Source organism: Leptosomus discolor, chromosome 6 (genome assembly GCF_034619465.1).
Source record: "Leptosomus discolor isolate bLepDis1 chromosome 6, bLepDis1.hap2, whole genome shotgun sequence".
NCBI lineage: Eukaryota > Metazoa > Chordata > Aves > Leptosomiformes > Leptosomidae > Leptosomus > Leptosomus discolor.
The window spans coordinates 37,988,043-38,002,037 of NC_141396.1; the positions used below are offsets into that span (position 1 = coordinate 37,988,043).

Here is a 13,995-nt window from a genome sequence, read left to right on the forward strand (position 1 = left end):
CACATCAGTCCCAGCACAGCCTCCCTCCCTCCCTCCCCTGGTAAGGCTGATCCTGACAGTTATTTTTAGCATCCCTCTCCCGAGAGGCCGGAGTGACTGGTTTCTCCCTCCAGCCGTGGATCCCCCCAGCCGAAGCACGTCCCCAGCAGGACTGGGCTCCCGCATGCAGAAGAGGATGGGCGAGGCGGTGGCCCGGGTGGCCAGGAAGGTGAACAACACAGTGGAGAACAAAACGGATTCCCTGGGTAAGCCCAGCGCTCCGGCTTGGCTCCTGCTTGGGGCCTGGAGAAGGATCAGGTATCCGGGAGCAGGGTGCTATTTTTTGCTGCCATGGTCTAAAAAAAGCTGCTGCCTGCCCCCCCCCCCCCCCCCCCCCCCAACTCTGGGTGCCATACCCAAGGCTCCCGCAACCCTGGGAAAGGCTCTCAGCCCCCACAAAGTTTGAGTGGGTTCCCAGTGATAGCACATAACCCCACAGGACGTGCTCCAGAGACAAAGTCTTTCCTTGTAAGTGACAGCAGGAAACAGACCTCTCCTTGCATGGCCTCATCAGATTTGTGTTTTTCTGCAATTTCTCCATTCCTAGCTAATACTTGAGACCTGCGTGCAGTTCATCAAATGAGAGAGAGGAAAGCTGCTCATTTTTATTCATGCTGGCTTCCCATCCCTGGGATATAAACCAGCATACGCTGAGATTCAGAGCTTCATCGCTCAGCCTCTCAACATCCTCCTGAGCAAGATGAGAAGCAGGAGAGGATTGAGCTTGTGCAGCCCCTGCCATGGCTTTGGGGAGAGGGCAGGCAGCAGAGCTTAGGCTGAGCAACGTGGGGCCGGGATAGAGGGTTTCCCCCCCAGGAGGGGAAACAGAAACAAACCAGAGCAAAACAAACTGTCATCAGATGAGAAGCACAGCCAAATCATTTTCCGCTCCCCACTGCTTGCCATGGGGCTAGCACCCATCACCATGAGAAATCCAGGCAGGAAGCATGCCAAGGGAAAACCCTGCTCCATCTCCATCCCGGTCAGGGGTGGAGAAGGCATCCCTGCACTGCTCAATCATCCCCAGGGGGTTAGGGACATAAGGGAAGGGGATTAGTGAAGTCATGAAGTTCTGAGACACTGACAGGCTCGCTGAGGGTTTCCAAAAGGACACTGAAGCACGGAAGTGTTTTCAATGTGATTTAGGTTTGGACAGGCTAAGGCAGAACAGCCTTAGTATTGCTGAAGGGAACAAACTACCGGTGCTTGTGGAGGTGACTGCAAAGATCCCTGCAATGGAGAGGAGTATGGCAGTGGACATTATGGCATCCATGGGTGGCAGCACCCAGGTGGGCAAATCAAGCATTAAGGGGTGGAAAACAAGGAAGCAAGCATTGCTCCATTGCAGTGGGGCACATTATAAGGTGCCTGGATCTCTCCTGGTGCAGATCTGGCCAACTGCAAACTGATGACCTTCCCTGTTGGCATCTACAAAGCTATGAGGAGCGTCACTGAGGGGATCCACCACATCTCCCTAGCAAACAACGAGCTGAAGTCCCTCACCAGCCGATTTGTCACCACCTTCAGCCAGCTGAGAGGTAAGGCACAGCCCTACTGCTTTGCAACAGCCACTTCAAAACCTCCAGGACCCAGAAAAAAGCCCCCAGTTTGCTGCAGATGGGGCACAGCACCAAAGAGTTTCTCCACTGCAGTTTTTGCTCCTCTGTGCTCACATCTCATTCCAAGCATTATGTTCAGACCCCCTAAAAAATCCATTTTTCTTTACCCTTTCCAGCTCTTGCAGGAAAAGGGCACTGGTTTTGCTCTCACCCACCCTCCCAAACTCCTGCTCTGCCACCTTCCAGCCACTTTCAGCAGTGGCCAGGCTGCTGCAGGGTCACTCACCATCCCCCAGCTCCATCCAAGGCTGGGGCTGTGGATGAAAGAGGACAGGAAAGGCAGCCTGGGCATAATGGTGCATGGCAGAGATGGGGCATTTCAGGCTGCAGAAGGCATGCTGGCTTGCTGCTGGCTAATTTGCCCTCATCATGAGACATCAGTGGTAGCTGCTCACTCTCCACTCTCAGCAGGAGATGGGGACAGTCATCAGTGCATGGCTGGTGCCATGGGGACACATCCCTGCGGAGTCCAGCAAAAGCAGCCAGAATCTAATCTACTAAAATATGGTCACACAAGCACCCAGAGCAACCAGCACCATGGTTTTGAATGCTGGGGACTGCACGGGGACTTTGCCTGCCAGCAGCAGCACCCAGGGCTCTGGCAGTTTTAAAACCAAATATTTTGCTCATACGATGTATTGCATGAGTGTCGCCGTGGTGGGTGTTCAGGGAGGCTTCCCGTGTTGTGCTGGATCATCATCCATGAAAACTCCCCTAGGCTGGAGAAAAGAAATACATCGAGCAAAAGAAATCCATTTTCATTCTCTAGACAGCACTGTGAGCTCTGAGGGAGAAAAAAGGTCTCGTTTCCCAGCAAGGGCTTTGCTCCACCAGTGAACAAAACACTCAGGTGATGAACATGCTGGGCCTCAGCACGGGAGAGAGGCCCCGGGGCTGGGGATAGCCTTGCACCAGCCTGAATAAGGCAGGACCTATAAATACCAGGTATTAGCAGGGGCAGGGCAGCTTGCACGGGTATTTATAGAGCAGAAAGCCCTGTGTCACAGGAGAAGGGTGCTGGGACAGTGGGATTTGGGTTCCTGTTCCCATGGCTAACAGCCTTTCATGCAGGAGTGCTGCTCCTGACCCCACAGGAGCTCATTTCTGGGCAAGAAAAAGCATCACAGAGGGTTAAACTCTGTAGAATAGATATTTTTTGTATATAAATACATTTCTTCCACCACTCTGCTTATACCTCAAAAGGGGTTTAGGCACATGAAGACAGAAAACTAGCCTTAAGACATGACAAATGTCCACGGGGGGGGGGTGTAGGGGGTGGAATTGCGCTGACTTCACTAAAAATATTGCTTATTTCTACAACCCCTGCTTGCAAAATGCTGCATGGGTTTCATTAGGAAAGCCTGAGGAAGCCAAGAAACGTATCGCTCCTAAAAGCAGTATTCAGAGTAGGCAAAAGTACATTGGCAAACCATGGAGATGAGCAAAAAAAATCCCATTTTTGGAGTTGGAATCCCATTGCTGGACCTGTCAGCCCATGGGGAACAAAGGCTGTAAATTAAGCTATACATTAATTATTTTCCCATCTTTCCCCCACCCATGCCACCATCCCACTCCTCTCTTCCCTGAACCACAGAGCTCAACCTGGCAGGCAACTACCTGCACCGCTTGCCTGAGGAGGTCACCTCCCTGCTGCACCTCCGAGCCATCAACCTTTCCCGCAACAGATTTCGGCACTTCCCTGAACCCCTGGCTGCTGTCGCTGCCCTGGAGACCATCGACCTGGAAGAGAACGAGATTGCAGGTGAGAAGGACCTTCACCCACTGGAGGTGAGGATGAGCATCACCCGAGGGCCACTGCACTTCCGAGGGGTGATGCTGATCCACATCCCTGGGCAGGGAGAGATGCTGGCTTGCAGCTTTGCTCATGGTCCACCATCCCCTGTGGATGCAGCCAGGCTGAGGGATGGCTTATTGGTCCATCAAAAGGAGCATGAATTTGGCAGGGGGAAGGGCACACGGGTGCAGAGGAGATGCTAAACAAACAGAGCCTCGTTAGCCATTCACTTGTGCTGCCTCCCAGGACGAAGCTGTTGCAGGCATAGCAGGAATCAAGCCTCATTCAAGCTGCCCTGTTCACACTGGGATATGGCTCTCAAAGGCAGCTCCAGCTGTGACTCAAAATCACCAGATTCAATAAAATAGACCTGACGGAAGAACCCAGCCCCAAGGATGCTGAGCTGCAATGTTTGCTGCCAGGCAAAGTAAGGGCACAAGCCCACCTGAATATTTCCTACAGCAAATGGGAGCTGTAACACTGCAAACTCCCCTATAAAAAAAGTGAAATTAAAGGGATGGTAAGAGCTGCTCATCCCCAAATCCTGCAGTCAGGGGAAAATCTTTCATGCACAAAGCTGAAGCCTTTGGACTACCTGAAAGCTGGGCAAAAGGGGCAGCTGTTGCATGTAGATGAAAGGGGATTTATTTAGGAGAAAGCTTACAAGGAGCCCAGGCTAGAGCATCCCACAGCTCACACAGATCCCTGGGGAGGCAAACACTGAATCTAGTCGATTTTTCTGTTTTATCTGGGACAGCTTCAGCTGCTCCTGGGAAAGCTGCTCCCTACAACATGAGTTTTATTAACAGCATCAGCTGCTCCCTGGCCATGCCTGTAGTACACAAGACATTAAACACTGCTTCCATGAAAGCCAGCGAAATATTTGGTTTTTTCCTCACTCCTTTTTTCTCTCCCACCTCCTGGAGAGAGCTGTCTCACTCTTAGCTCCCTCCATCACTTTTTGAGCTTAATTGGCCAACCTCAATCAGACCTGGTCTCCAAACAACGTATTTCCCACTCATTTTGTGCAAACATGCTGCTGCAAGAAGGGAACACAGCTTTTTGTTGCTTTTTTCCCTGCTTAAATGCAGGGAGGAAAGGCTACACCAAGGGTTGTACCCAGGTGGATTAAGCCTAGGGGAGAGGGAGGCTAGAAAACCCAGACTGCCAAGCTTGGTCACCTCCCACCAGGCTCCTCTCAGTTGCTGTTATCAGACTCAGAAAAAATAATGACAGGGTAGAAATTAACAGTTTCAAGCAAAAATGTTTTAGGGACATATCTTAGTAACAAGTACAATGCTGTCTGGCTGCAGAAATAAGGAAGATTAGCCTATTTTACACATTTTCTGGAAAGGGAAGAATTAGAGATTAGAAAGTCAGGGGTGCCACAGGTCACTTTTCCAAGCCAACAAAAGTCTGGGCAATCACATTGCTCCTGCTGGCCCTTCCCAAGGCTTATCTGCACGTGATTTTGCATTTATGTATGCTAATACAGTTTTATACATTATCTGTGAGCTTGTATTTATATTTACACCTTTTCCTCCCACACTAGCCTGGTACAACAGGAGAAGGAGAATTAAGGGGAGTCCATCAACTTGAATTTAACTGGCACAAATTTTGGTTTTCCTTAACAGCCAAGCAGGATTTGAGTCCTTCATACCCGTTTCTCCCTGGGAGATCTCATGCCAGGCTGTAAGCAACAGCATCTTCTCTTTCCCCCTCTGCATGCAGATACAACTCGCCCACTATAGCAGGCTGAGAACCCTGTTTTGGCAGCAGGGTCTTACAAGGGGCAACCAGCACGTGCCCAGAGAAGCTGTTGAGGCATTTGAAAGTTCATCTTGCTATTGTTCCTCAGCAACAATGCCTGCCTGCCTGCCTGCCTCCCTCCCTCCAGCCAGGCCAGCATAGGGAAGAGCTGCCCCAGCAGTACAAGAAGAAGCAGAAGTTGCATTTTGCTGCCTTTTATAGTTTGGGACCCAGATTAAACCACTTATCCCAATAACAAGGCTGGGCTCTGCTCCAGATAAAAGACCAGTAGTAAAGAGAAGGATGCTCTACTGGCTATGGGTGGGAGATAGGAGGGGAAGAACTAGGGCTTTCTCCATCAGCATGAAGGTTGTCTGGTTTGTGGTGCTGCAGCAGCTATGAACTGTTCCTAGTCTTGTCTGTTCTCTCAGTAATGCTGAAGGAGCTGGTAGCAGGGCTGCAAACCGGATTGGAGCTGGTAGCAGGGCTGCAAACCAGATTTAAAAGCACCTGCTGAAAGAGAGCTGAGTCATCTACTAAGACATATTAAACTGGAGATAGTAGGTAATGTTTTCCAGTGAAAGGGAAATAGGAGAAAAAGGAGATTAATTAATGCCTGCCTGGAGTCTGTGGGCTCTGTGAAAGAAGACACTTAGTGCCACAAGCTGCCCTTTTCATCTCAATGAGCTCTCAACCCTGGAGTGTAATTATGTATATATTAATGTCAGTGCTTTTAACTCTTTCCCTGCTAATTAGATTATATCAAATCAGTATTTTCAGCTCCCAAGTCCATGGGGACTTCTTTGGTGCCTGAAGCTTCTGTTTCTCTTTCCCTTATTCCTTGGCGAATGGTCTAATGCAGAAGATGCTGAGACAACAAGGGAAATGCTGGAGACCACTAGCAAGGCTGGGCAGGTTGCTGCTAGGGGCAGCTGTGCCTAATTTTGTCCTCCTGAGCATCAAAGAGAACCACTCTCAATTTGGGATAATGGCATGGAAAATGCATCTTTGTTAATGGCCACAAAGGAGCCAGTGAGTGCGTTTCCACCAGCAGGTTTGGAGAAGGCTGCTGGTGGGTAATGCCAAAAGGTCACTGGGAAGCGTCTCCGCTGAGTCAAGCGGTGTCCTTCCCCCTTCAATTTGCAGCTGTACGTGGCTTCGAGACCCTCGGGGTTGTTAGTGTCCATTACGCAGCTCCTCAGATGCCTCAGCAGCCTTTTCATATCCATCTCCTCGAATGCCTCCTGGTGTCTTGGCAGCCTTTGATCTGCAGGAGCTGGGTTTTTCACTCCCTTGTTACCATATTCTGATCTGAGAAAATCACTGTTTGCTTTAATTATGAAAAAGCCTTTTTTTGCTTAACTGGTGAAGCTAGTATGACTAATTCAGGCTCAAATGTGAGTGCCTTATCCATTGGGGAGCCAGCAAGTGATGCTTTGGGTTGCTTATAGAGGAGTTTGTAGCTCCCATGGCCGTATAGTTATAGGCTTCACTGCGTACCCTGCCTGTTGCTTCATGCCAGGGGTGAGTCACCAATCCTTACCTTGAATTAAGCTGCAGAGCTGAGCTGTTCCCACCCCGAGCAAGGCTTGCTCCTTAAAATGCTTTCCCTAACTCCCTAAATCTAGGCAAAGTGGGGGTTTACCCCTCTGCATAGCCTTAGAAGATCATTAAACAGGAAGATGTATCCAAAAAAAAAAAAGTTATTTTTGTGCATCAAAGGGTAAAAAAATGCAAAATAATACAGGGGAGTGGCAATGAACAAATACATCATAAAGAAGAGGTACAAAAAAAATCCATGTGAAACTCAGCCTGATGAGACAGATGCACTGATAAGAAATATGTCCCATTTCCTGTAATACACTGCTCTGGAGGAGAAAGGAAAATAAAATCCATCAAGATGTTCGAGTCTTTTTCCAGCGTAAAATAGGTTTCATGGCTTAAAAATCATGTAATTACAACACTGCAAGTCTGCTCCAAGTATTGGCAGAAGAAATCAGACCTGGGCATATAAAAGGCTCTTGTTATTTTGGTGGCCAAATTAAAAAGAAACTGTTCCTGGTAAACTCAGGCAGGTGGGCTTTTCAAGCTCAAAATACTGTGATTCGTAACAAAAAGCTACATCTATCATCTTTTAAGGATCTTAATGGTTAGGTTTTTGTATCAGGCTCACTCTTCTGCTCTTAGTGTAGTCACATTGGGACCATCCAGGAGACCTGCACCTTTTTTAATGTAAAAAGGGTTTCCTTTAGAAACGGAAAACACTCAAATTACTGGAAGCTGCAAAACAGGAGGGTGCCTGGCGATGGCCAAGAGCCATTTTGCAGCCTGTCCAACAAGGGCAAAGAGTATGTGCTCTCCCGCTAGCCTGGTGAGGGCTCTTGGGCATTGCAGCACTGGGAATAAAATAAGGGAATAAGTCTTTGAATACCAGTACAGAACCCCAGTGGGGTGGTTTTAGGAGTGGGAGAACTAGAGGGCATGTACTATGATGGTGTTTGCACCTTGCCATGACATTTGCTCGAGTGATTGTATAATTTCATATTTTATTATGTTTCTGTACTGATAAAAAGCCTGGAGACTGCTGGGAGCAGGGTTTGCTCCAGGCTGCCCATCTTGCCATGGCTTTCTCCCCCTTCGAATTCTCTGGCAGCCGACGCTGGGATGGATGCTCACCCCTCGGTACTCTCTTTTGCAGAGGTGCCGGTGGACAAGCTGGCCACCATGGCATCGCTACGGAGCCTCAACCTGCGGGCAAACCCTGTTGGCCCCGAGGTGCGGCTGCTCATCCGGCCCCTCGTCCCCTTCGACCTGCTGCTGTCACCAGAGAAGCCCGTTCCCAAAGCCTGAGAGGGTCTGGGGGTGCCCGGGCAAGCACTCCCGAGGGGTGACTACTGGTGAGAGTGGTTTGGCTTAGGTCAGTCCCTGCTACGCCGCTGTTTCTGTCCCAAACCTGCAGCAAGACAGCCAGTCCCTCTTTTTTTTCTTTAATAAAAAGCAAGCAGCAGGGCTCCTCCATGAAGGGATGGCTCTGCCAGCTCCAGAGCCAGAGAATATCCCGCTTTTTGTTTTGTCAAGCGCTTGGGGAGGAAGTGGAGCCAGAATGTGCACGGTATGAGGTTTGGGTAAAACTGGGGGAGTTGGATGCTTGGCTGCATCCATCCTGCCTGGCCAGTGACGGGGAGCATCTGCTGGTCCAGGGCTGGGATGGTGGGGGACATCCCTGCAGCTGTAAGTGTTCCCCCTGGAATTGCTGATACGGCAACGTGCCACATGCCTGAATAAATGTTTTCCTGTTACATGTGGTTTATTTTCATTTTTTTTAGTATTTGCTAAATTTACAAGTTATCACTTGTCTTTTCCTTAAAGAAGTCCCTTTGCAGATCCCTGCTGCAGCTCAGGCTGCTGTCTCTGGCTGGATTCTGCCCAGACTCGAGCAGTATTTTTCTGGATTTTCCCAGGGAAATTTCTTTTTCTCCACGGTTTTTCACCTTGGAAATCAAAGTGACCCAGTGTCAGCAGGTCCCCATAACCTGCTCACCCCATGGGTGTCCCCAGAAGCATGTACTCACCTCCTGGGTGCTGCGGGTCTTCAAGATGTGGTGCTTTCTCTACCAGGAAGAAATGGGCTGTGGGGCTCAGGATACGGCCCCACGAGGGTGGCTCCTTGGCGGCAGGGAGGCCACTGCTAGGCACACCGGTGTTCCTTGCCAGCTGGCTGCCTGCAAAAACAACTCCTGGGAGAAATTGGAGGTGTTATCTCAAAATGCCTTGTTTAAACATCTCCCATGTTTGCTCCTTCGTGTTTTTAAGCGACAAATGCTTTCCAGTGCTGGCAGCTGCCAAGAATGGAGATACCTGACTTCTAGACTTGCCCAAACCCAACTTTGGTAAAAGACCATGGTAAGAGGGGGTTTGTTGATGTGGGCAATGATGGACCAGCTGGAGTCCAGCGGAGCAGCTTTGGGCTAGGACCAGCATCCCTAAGGACCGTGCTGCTTTTCCCCACTGCGTGGGTGCTTTACACAAGGTGGAGGATGGGGGGCCTCCCTACTTGTCTTGGGGCTCCCAGAATGTTTCCCCCCCCACCCTGGGATAGGCACGAGCGCTGCTGGGGACACCGGCCATCAGCTGGAGGAGAGAAAGAAGCACCGAGCGCCAGCATCAGCCTGGGGACCTCGGCGGGGGGGCAAGGGGGACACAGACCCCGACCCTCCCCAGGGGGCAAACCTGCTCCGGCTCTCCCCTTGCCTCCCGTGGGGGGGTGCGTGCGGGTACACTGGTATCCATGGCGATAGGAGGCTGTCCCTCCGCCGCCCCCTCCTTTCTGGCCCCCACCCCACCCCCCGCCCCCCGCCCCGTCTCCGCTGCAGCCGGCGAGCAGCCGCAAGCGGCGTGGCAGCACCGGCACCGCCGTACCGGCACTGGGGCTCAGACCCGGGCGGGGGGGGACTGGGGGAGGGACGGGGACAAATTCCCCCTCCCCCACCACCCCCCCGCTCACATGCAGGCGATGCAGCCCCCGGAGCCGGGCCGGGCTGGCGGAGGTGAGTACCAAGACCTGATTTATTTTATTTTATACCCAAAAAAAGGTATCCAGACCCCTATTCCACCAGCCCAGCCTTTCACTGCGGCGGTTTGCCACAGCTAGGGAGGGTGGTGGGTGGCCCAGCATCCCCCCCAGGCTGGTGTCCCCGTGTCACCTTGTCACCGTGTCTGAGATGTCAGAGCGGAACGGAGGACGCCTCCATCCAGCCGGCACCCACCTGGGTGCTCGGCAGCCCCTTATTTTCCCTTCTTCATCTTCCACCTGGCTTTTGAAACCACCTGGGATTCCTCACCCATAGGACACCCACCTCCTGCTAATGCTGCACGACATTGCAGCCCAAAGAGATAAAGTCCAGCAAAGTTTCTGGCTTAATATCGCAGGTTTCGGGCAATCTCATTAGCTATCGCTTCTGCTAATGAAGCCAGTTTGTGCAGGTGCACCTGACGCTCACCAGCCAGAGCATCTTGCCCCAACAGCCCTGATGCTTCCTTGCGTCTCCAAGAGGCTCCTTGTCCCCTGCCGGTGCTGCAAACCACCCCCCAGTGCCTTTCTGAAGCCCCACTGGCAACATGTTGGCCAAATCCTGTACCCAGGACAGGGGTACAAAGGCCAGGCAGGGCCTCCGTGCATGCCAGAGCCTCGAGGAAACTGGTGGTCCCGGTGGCTGCGAAAAGTATCTTGGCTGGTGAGCTGAGCCACAACCACAGGGATCGTGGGATGCTGTGGCCACCCACCATGCAGCAGCTTTGCAGCACTTTCTCAGAGCAGGGTGGACCTGCAGGTGATTAGGCTGAGCCTTAAAGAAAAAATATGCCTTTTCTTGCCTTAAAATTGCAGCCCGGGTTTGCCTGGAGTAAGTCCCATCACCGCTACCGGCAGCTCCTGTCTGCACCCAGGATCCTCCCACATCCCTGCCTGCGTACAGCTGGGGAAACCCAAGGGTGGGTGCTGCACAGACCTGATGCCCCTGTTAAATCTGTAGCGACAAAATGCCACCCCCCCTCCAACAGAAGCTCTCATCGTCCCAGATAATGATCGTAATTACGTATAATTGTCACTTTATACCTAAGGGGAGGGAAGGGTCTCATCTTTCCCAGCCAGTCTCCCTCTGGTAGCGCAGCTTTGCCAGGGAGAAGGAAGATTTCAGGGGATCTCAAATTGCAAACCTCGGGAGCGCAAGGAGAAGCAGCAGCAGACACCCAGGAGCAGGGGTGCTCCCAGGCTGGCCATGCCGGGATACAGCTCCAGCATGGCTGGAGCGTTGCAGTGTCAGGACATGGATTTGTCTTCCTTGCGTCATCGCTAAAAAAATCCCATGAGGACAGGATGCCTTCTGGGCTGCTTCAATTCCTCATCAAAATAATGATATAAATAATAATGCTATAAAATAATGATGATGTAATTATATAAATTAGTAATGATATAAACCAATAATGATATAAAATAATAATTCAGCCAAGACGCTGTAGTACCTTGGGCTGCGTAACCCAAGGAGAAGGAGACTTGCTGGGGCACTAAGATGATCCCAGAAGGACACGTCCCAGCCAGGCTGGACACTGGTGTGAATATGAAAACCCACCTCCGAGGGCATTAAAAACTGAAGGGAATAATCGCTTTATCCTCTCTCAGCTCCATTTTCCTGTCTCCCCTTCCCCAGGCCCTTCCAATGGCAGCTGGCTCAACTCCACCGCAAGTGAGAGCCACCTCCTGAGGGAGAACTACACCTTCTCGGCATATTACCAGCACTCTTCCCCTGTGGCCGCCATGTTCATCCTGGCCTACACCTTCATCTTCCTCATGTGCATGATTGGCAACATCCTGGTGTGCTTCATCGTGGTGAAGAACCGCCAGATGCGGACGGTCACCAACATGTTTATCCTCAACCTGGCCATCAGCGACCTGCTGGTGGGCATCTTCTGTATGCCCACCACCTTGGTGGACAACCTTATCACGGGTGAGCAGGGGTGAGACGCGACGGGTGAGAGAAAGTGATGGGGAACATCAGCCACCTTCTGTCCCCCAAACAAGGCCACCCCATGGGTGATTTTTTTGCTGAGGATGAGAAGGGCAGGTGGTGGCCACTCAGCCACACTTAGTGAAAGCTATAATTTCATTTAGAGCTACTATTTTAGGGAGGAAAAGTCATTTTTTTTTTAGGTTTTGGACATTTTTGGTAAAATAACTATGACCTTAATGCTGCATTTACATATTTATTTAAAGTTCAGCCATTCTCCACCAAGCAAGGCTGAAAACAACCCTCTTCTTCTTGCATTGATCTTCTCCTGTGTTGGCTCAGCTGGCCCGTTGATCTTTCCAAAGATAAAAGGTGACATTGGCAAGGTTGGCAGAGTTTAGCCGCAGTGGCAGCTGGGCCACAGAGCAAAGTCTGTATTTATTTATTGCTGGGCGCAATTTATTTATTGCCAGTGCCTTAGCATTGGGGTGAAGAAACAAGATGAAAGCCCTTCTGATTGAGGATCCCGAGGCTGGTCCCTGGGATAACAGCTCAAGTCCTATGTAAGGGTAGGAGAAATGACAGCCACTGTGAATTTCCAAGTTTAATATGCATGGGTTTTTACCAGTTTCGGGTTTTTTCTCCAAGCATCTGTACTGCTAAAGGCCACCTCTGTATGAACCAAAAATGCAGCCTCTGCTTAGGAGCCGGGTTTAGTGACAAGCTGGATGGGGACATCTAGAGGGAGCTGCCAACGGACCCGCCCGAGCCAAAGGCACCTACAACCTCCACGGTGTCCCCTTGCAGGTTGGCCCTTCGACAACGCCATGTGCAAAATGAGTGGCTTGGTGCAGGGCATGTCCGTCTCTGCCTCTGTTTTCACACTGGTGGCCATCGCTGTGGAGAGGTACGTTGGCACAGTAATTTGGGGACATGGGGACCAAGCCCCCCTGCAGCATGTTGAGGTGTTTCGTGTGGTTTCCATCACGGGAAAGCTCCTGGGGACATCAGGAGTGCATCCCAGCTCTCCAGGAGGCCCACAAAGCTGCCCATGGGGCATCCCAGCAAGGTGTCCTTCCCCACCTTGGGCTGAAAGCACCAAAGCTGGAGAGATCCCAACCCATCTCTGCCACCAAAAGCCATATGTAGAGCAACCAAACTTGCCATCCCTCCCCACCCCTGGGTCCTGCCCACCCTCCTTCCCCAGAGCTGTCCCACCAGGCGCCCAAAGCCACCACCATCTGCCCTCCTGCAGGTTTCGCTGCATTGTCCACCCCTTCCGGCAGAAGCTGACACTGAGGAAAGCCCTGGTAACCATCACCATCATCTGGGTGCTGGCCCTGCTCATCATGTGCCCCGCTGCCATCACCTTGACAGTCACCAGGGAGGAGCACCACTTCATGGTGGACACCTACAACAACTCCTACCCTCTCTACTCCTGTTGGGAGGCCTGGCCTGAGACGGGGATGAGGAGGATCTACACCACCATCCTCTTCTCCCACATCTACGTGGCCCCCCTCGCTCTCATTGTCATCATGTACACCCGCATTGCCTTCAAGCTCTTCAAGTCAGCGGCGCCTGCCAGCAGCCAAGAGGAACCAGAGGGGAGGAGGGTCTCCCAGAGGAAGGCCAAGGTCATTAATATGCTCATCATTGTCGCCCTCTTCTTCACCCTCTCCTGGCTGCCCCTCTGGACGCTGATGCTGTTGACAGACTATGGGTGGCTGAGTGAGGGCCAGCTCCACCTGGTCACCGTCTACGTCTTCCCCTTTGCCCACTGGCTGGCCTTCTTTAACAGCAGCGCCAACCCCATCATTTATGGTTACTTCAATGAGAACTTCCGCCGGGGCTTCCAGGAAGCCTTCAGGGCCCCCTTCTGCTCACCCTGCCGCCACCACCACCGTGGGCCCTACGCCCCCAGGACCCACGGTCGCGGGATCCTCTTCGGCACCCACAACCGCATCTCTGCCCAGGCCCGGGCCAGTGACTCTCCGCCCGCCTCCGAGTCTGGGCCGTTGGCATCACGCCGCACTGGCGTCCCTGCATGGGTCGGCTGAAGGGCCTCGGACACCTCTGGGGTGGGTGAAGCAGGGGATTCACCGCTGTCGTGTGCCCGTGAGTCACCCAAAATAAAGGTGCGTCCTGCTGACGCCGTGTCCCTGCCTTGGCTCCTACGCTTTCCCCCACCAGCGCCAGCCCTGGATAAGGGGCAATGGGGCGGAGGGGCACCAGCCGAGCTCCCCTGGCACCATGGGCCCCTGTGCCCTCCCAACGCACCGCCATATTGCCG

At 52.1% G+C, this 13,995-nt stretch overlaps 2 protein-coding genes across 2 annotated transcripts; both read left to right on the plus strand.

Moving 5' to 3' along the window:
- Window positions 1–163: 163 nt before the first annotated feature.
- Window positions 164–8,052, plus strand: LRRC20 (leucine rich repeat containing 20). The gene is made up of 4 exons (XM_009961699.1): window positions 164–245; window positions 1,428–1,577; window positions 3,253–3,420; window positions 7,901–8,052. The coding sequence occupies exons 1-4, from the start codon at window positions 164–166 to the stop codon at window positions 8,050–8,052; spliced, it is 552 nt and encodes a 183-aa protein (XP_009960001.1).
- A 1,654-nt stretch (window positions 8,053–9,706) lies between these two features.
- On the plus strand, window positions 9,707–13,762 carry NPFFR1 (neuropeptide FF receptor 1). The gene is made up of 4 exons (XM_009947468.2): window positions 9,707–9,749; window positions 11,409–11,705; window positions 12,513–12,612; window positions 12,961–13,762. Exons 1-4 carry the CDS (start codon window positions 9,707–9,709, stop codon window positions 13,760–13,762), a joined length of 1,242 nt encoding a protein of 413 aa, XP_009945770.2.
- The last annotated feature ends 233 nt before the right edge of the window (window positions 13,763–13,995 follow it).

Coding starts and splice junctions, on each gene's coding strand:
- LRRC20 (XM_009961699.1), top strand. CDS start 164: ATGCAGAAGAGGATGGGCGAGGCGGTGGCCCGGGTGGCCAGGAAGGTG. Junction 246..1,427: donor GAACAAAACGGATTCCCTGG/GTAAGCCCAGCG, acceptor CTCCTGGTGCAG/ATCTGGCCAACTGCAAACTG. Junction 3,421..7,900: donor GGAAGAGAACGAGATTGCAG/GTGAGAAGGACC, acceptor TCTCTTTTGCAG/AGGTGCCGGTGGACAAGCTG.
- NPFFR1 (XM_009947468.2), top strand. CDS start 9,707: ATGCAGGCGATGCAGCCCCCGGAGCCGGGCCGGGCTGGCGGAG. Junction 9,750..11,408: donor GCCGGGCCGGGCTGGCGGAG/GTGAGTACCAAG, acceptor CCCCTTCCCCAG/GCCCTTCCAATGGCAGCTGG. Junction 12,613..12,960: donor GTGGCCATCGCTGTGGAGAG/GTACGTTGGCAC, acceptor GCCCTCCTGCAG/GTTTCGCTGCATTGTCCACC.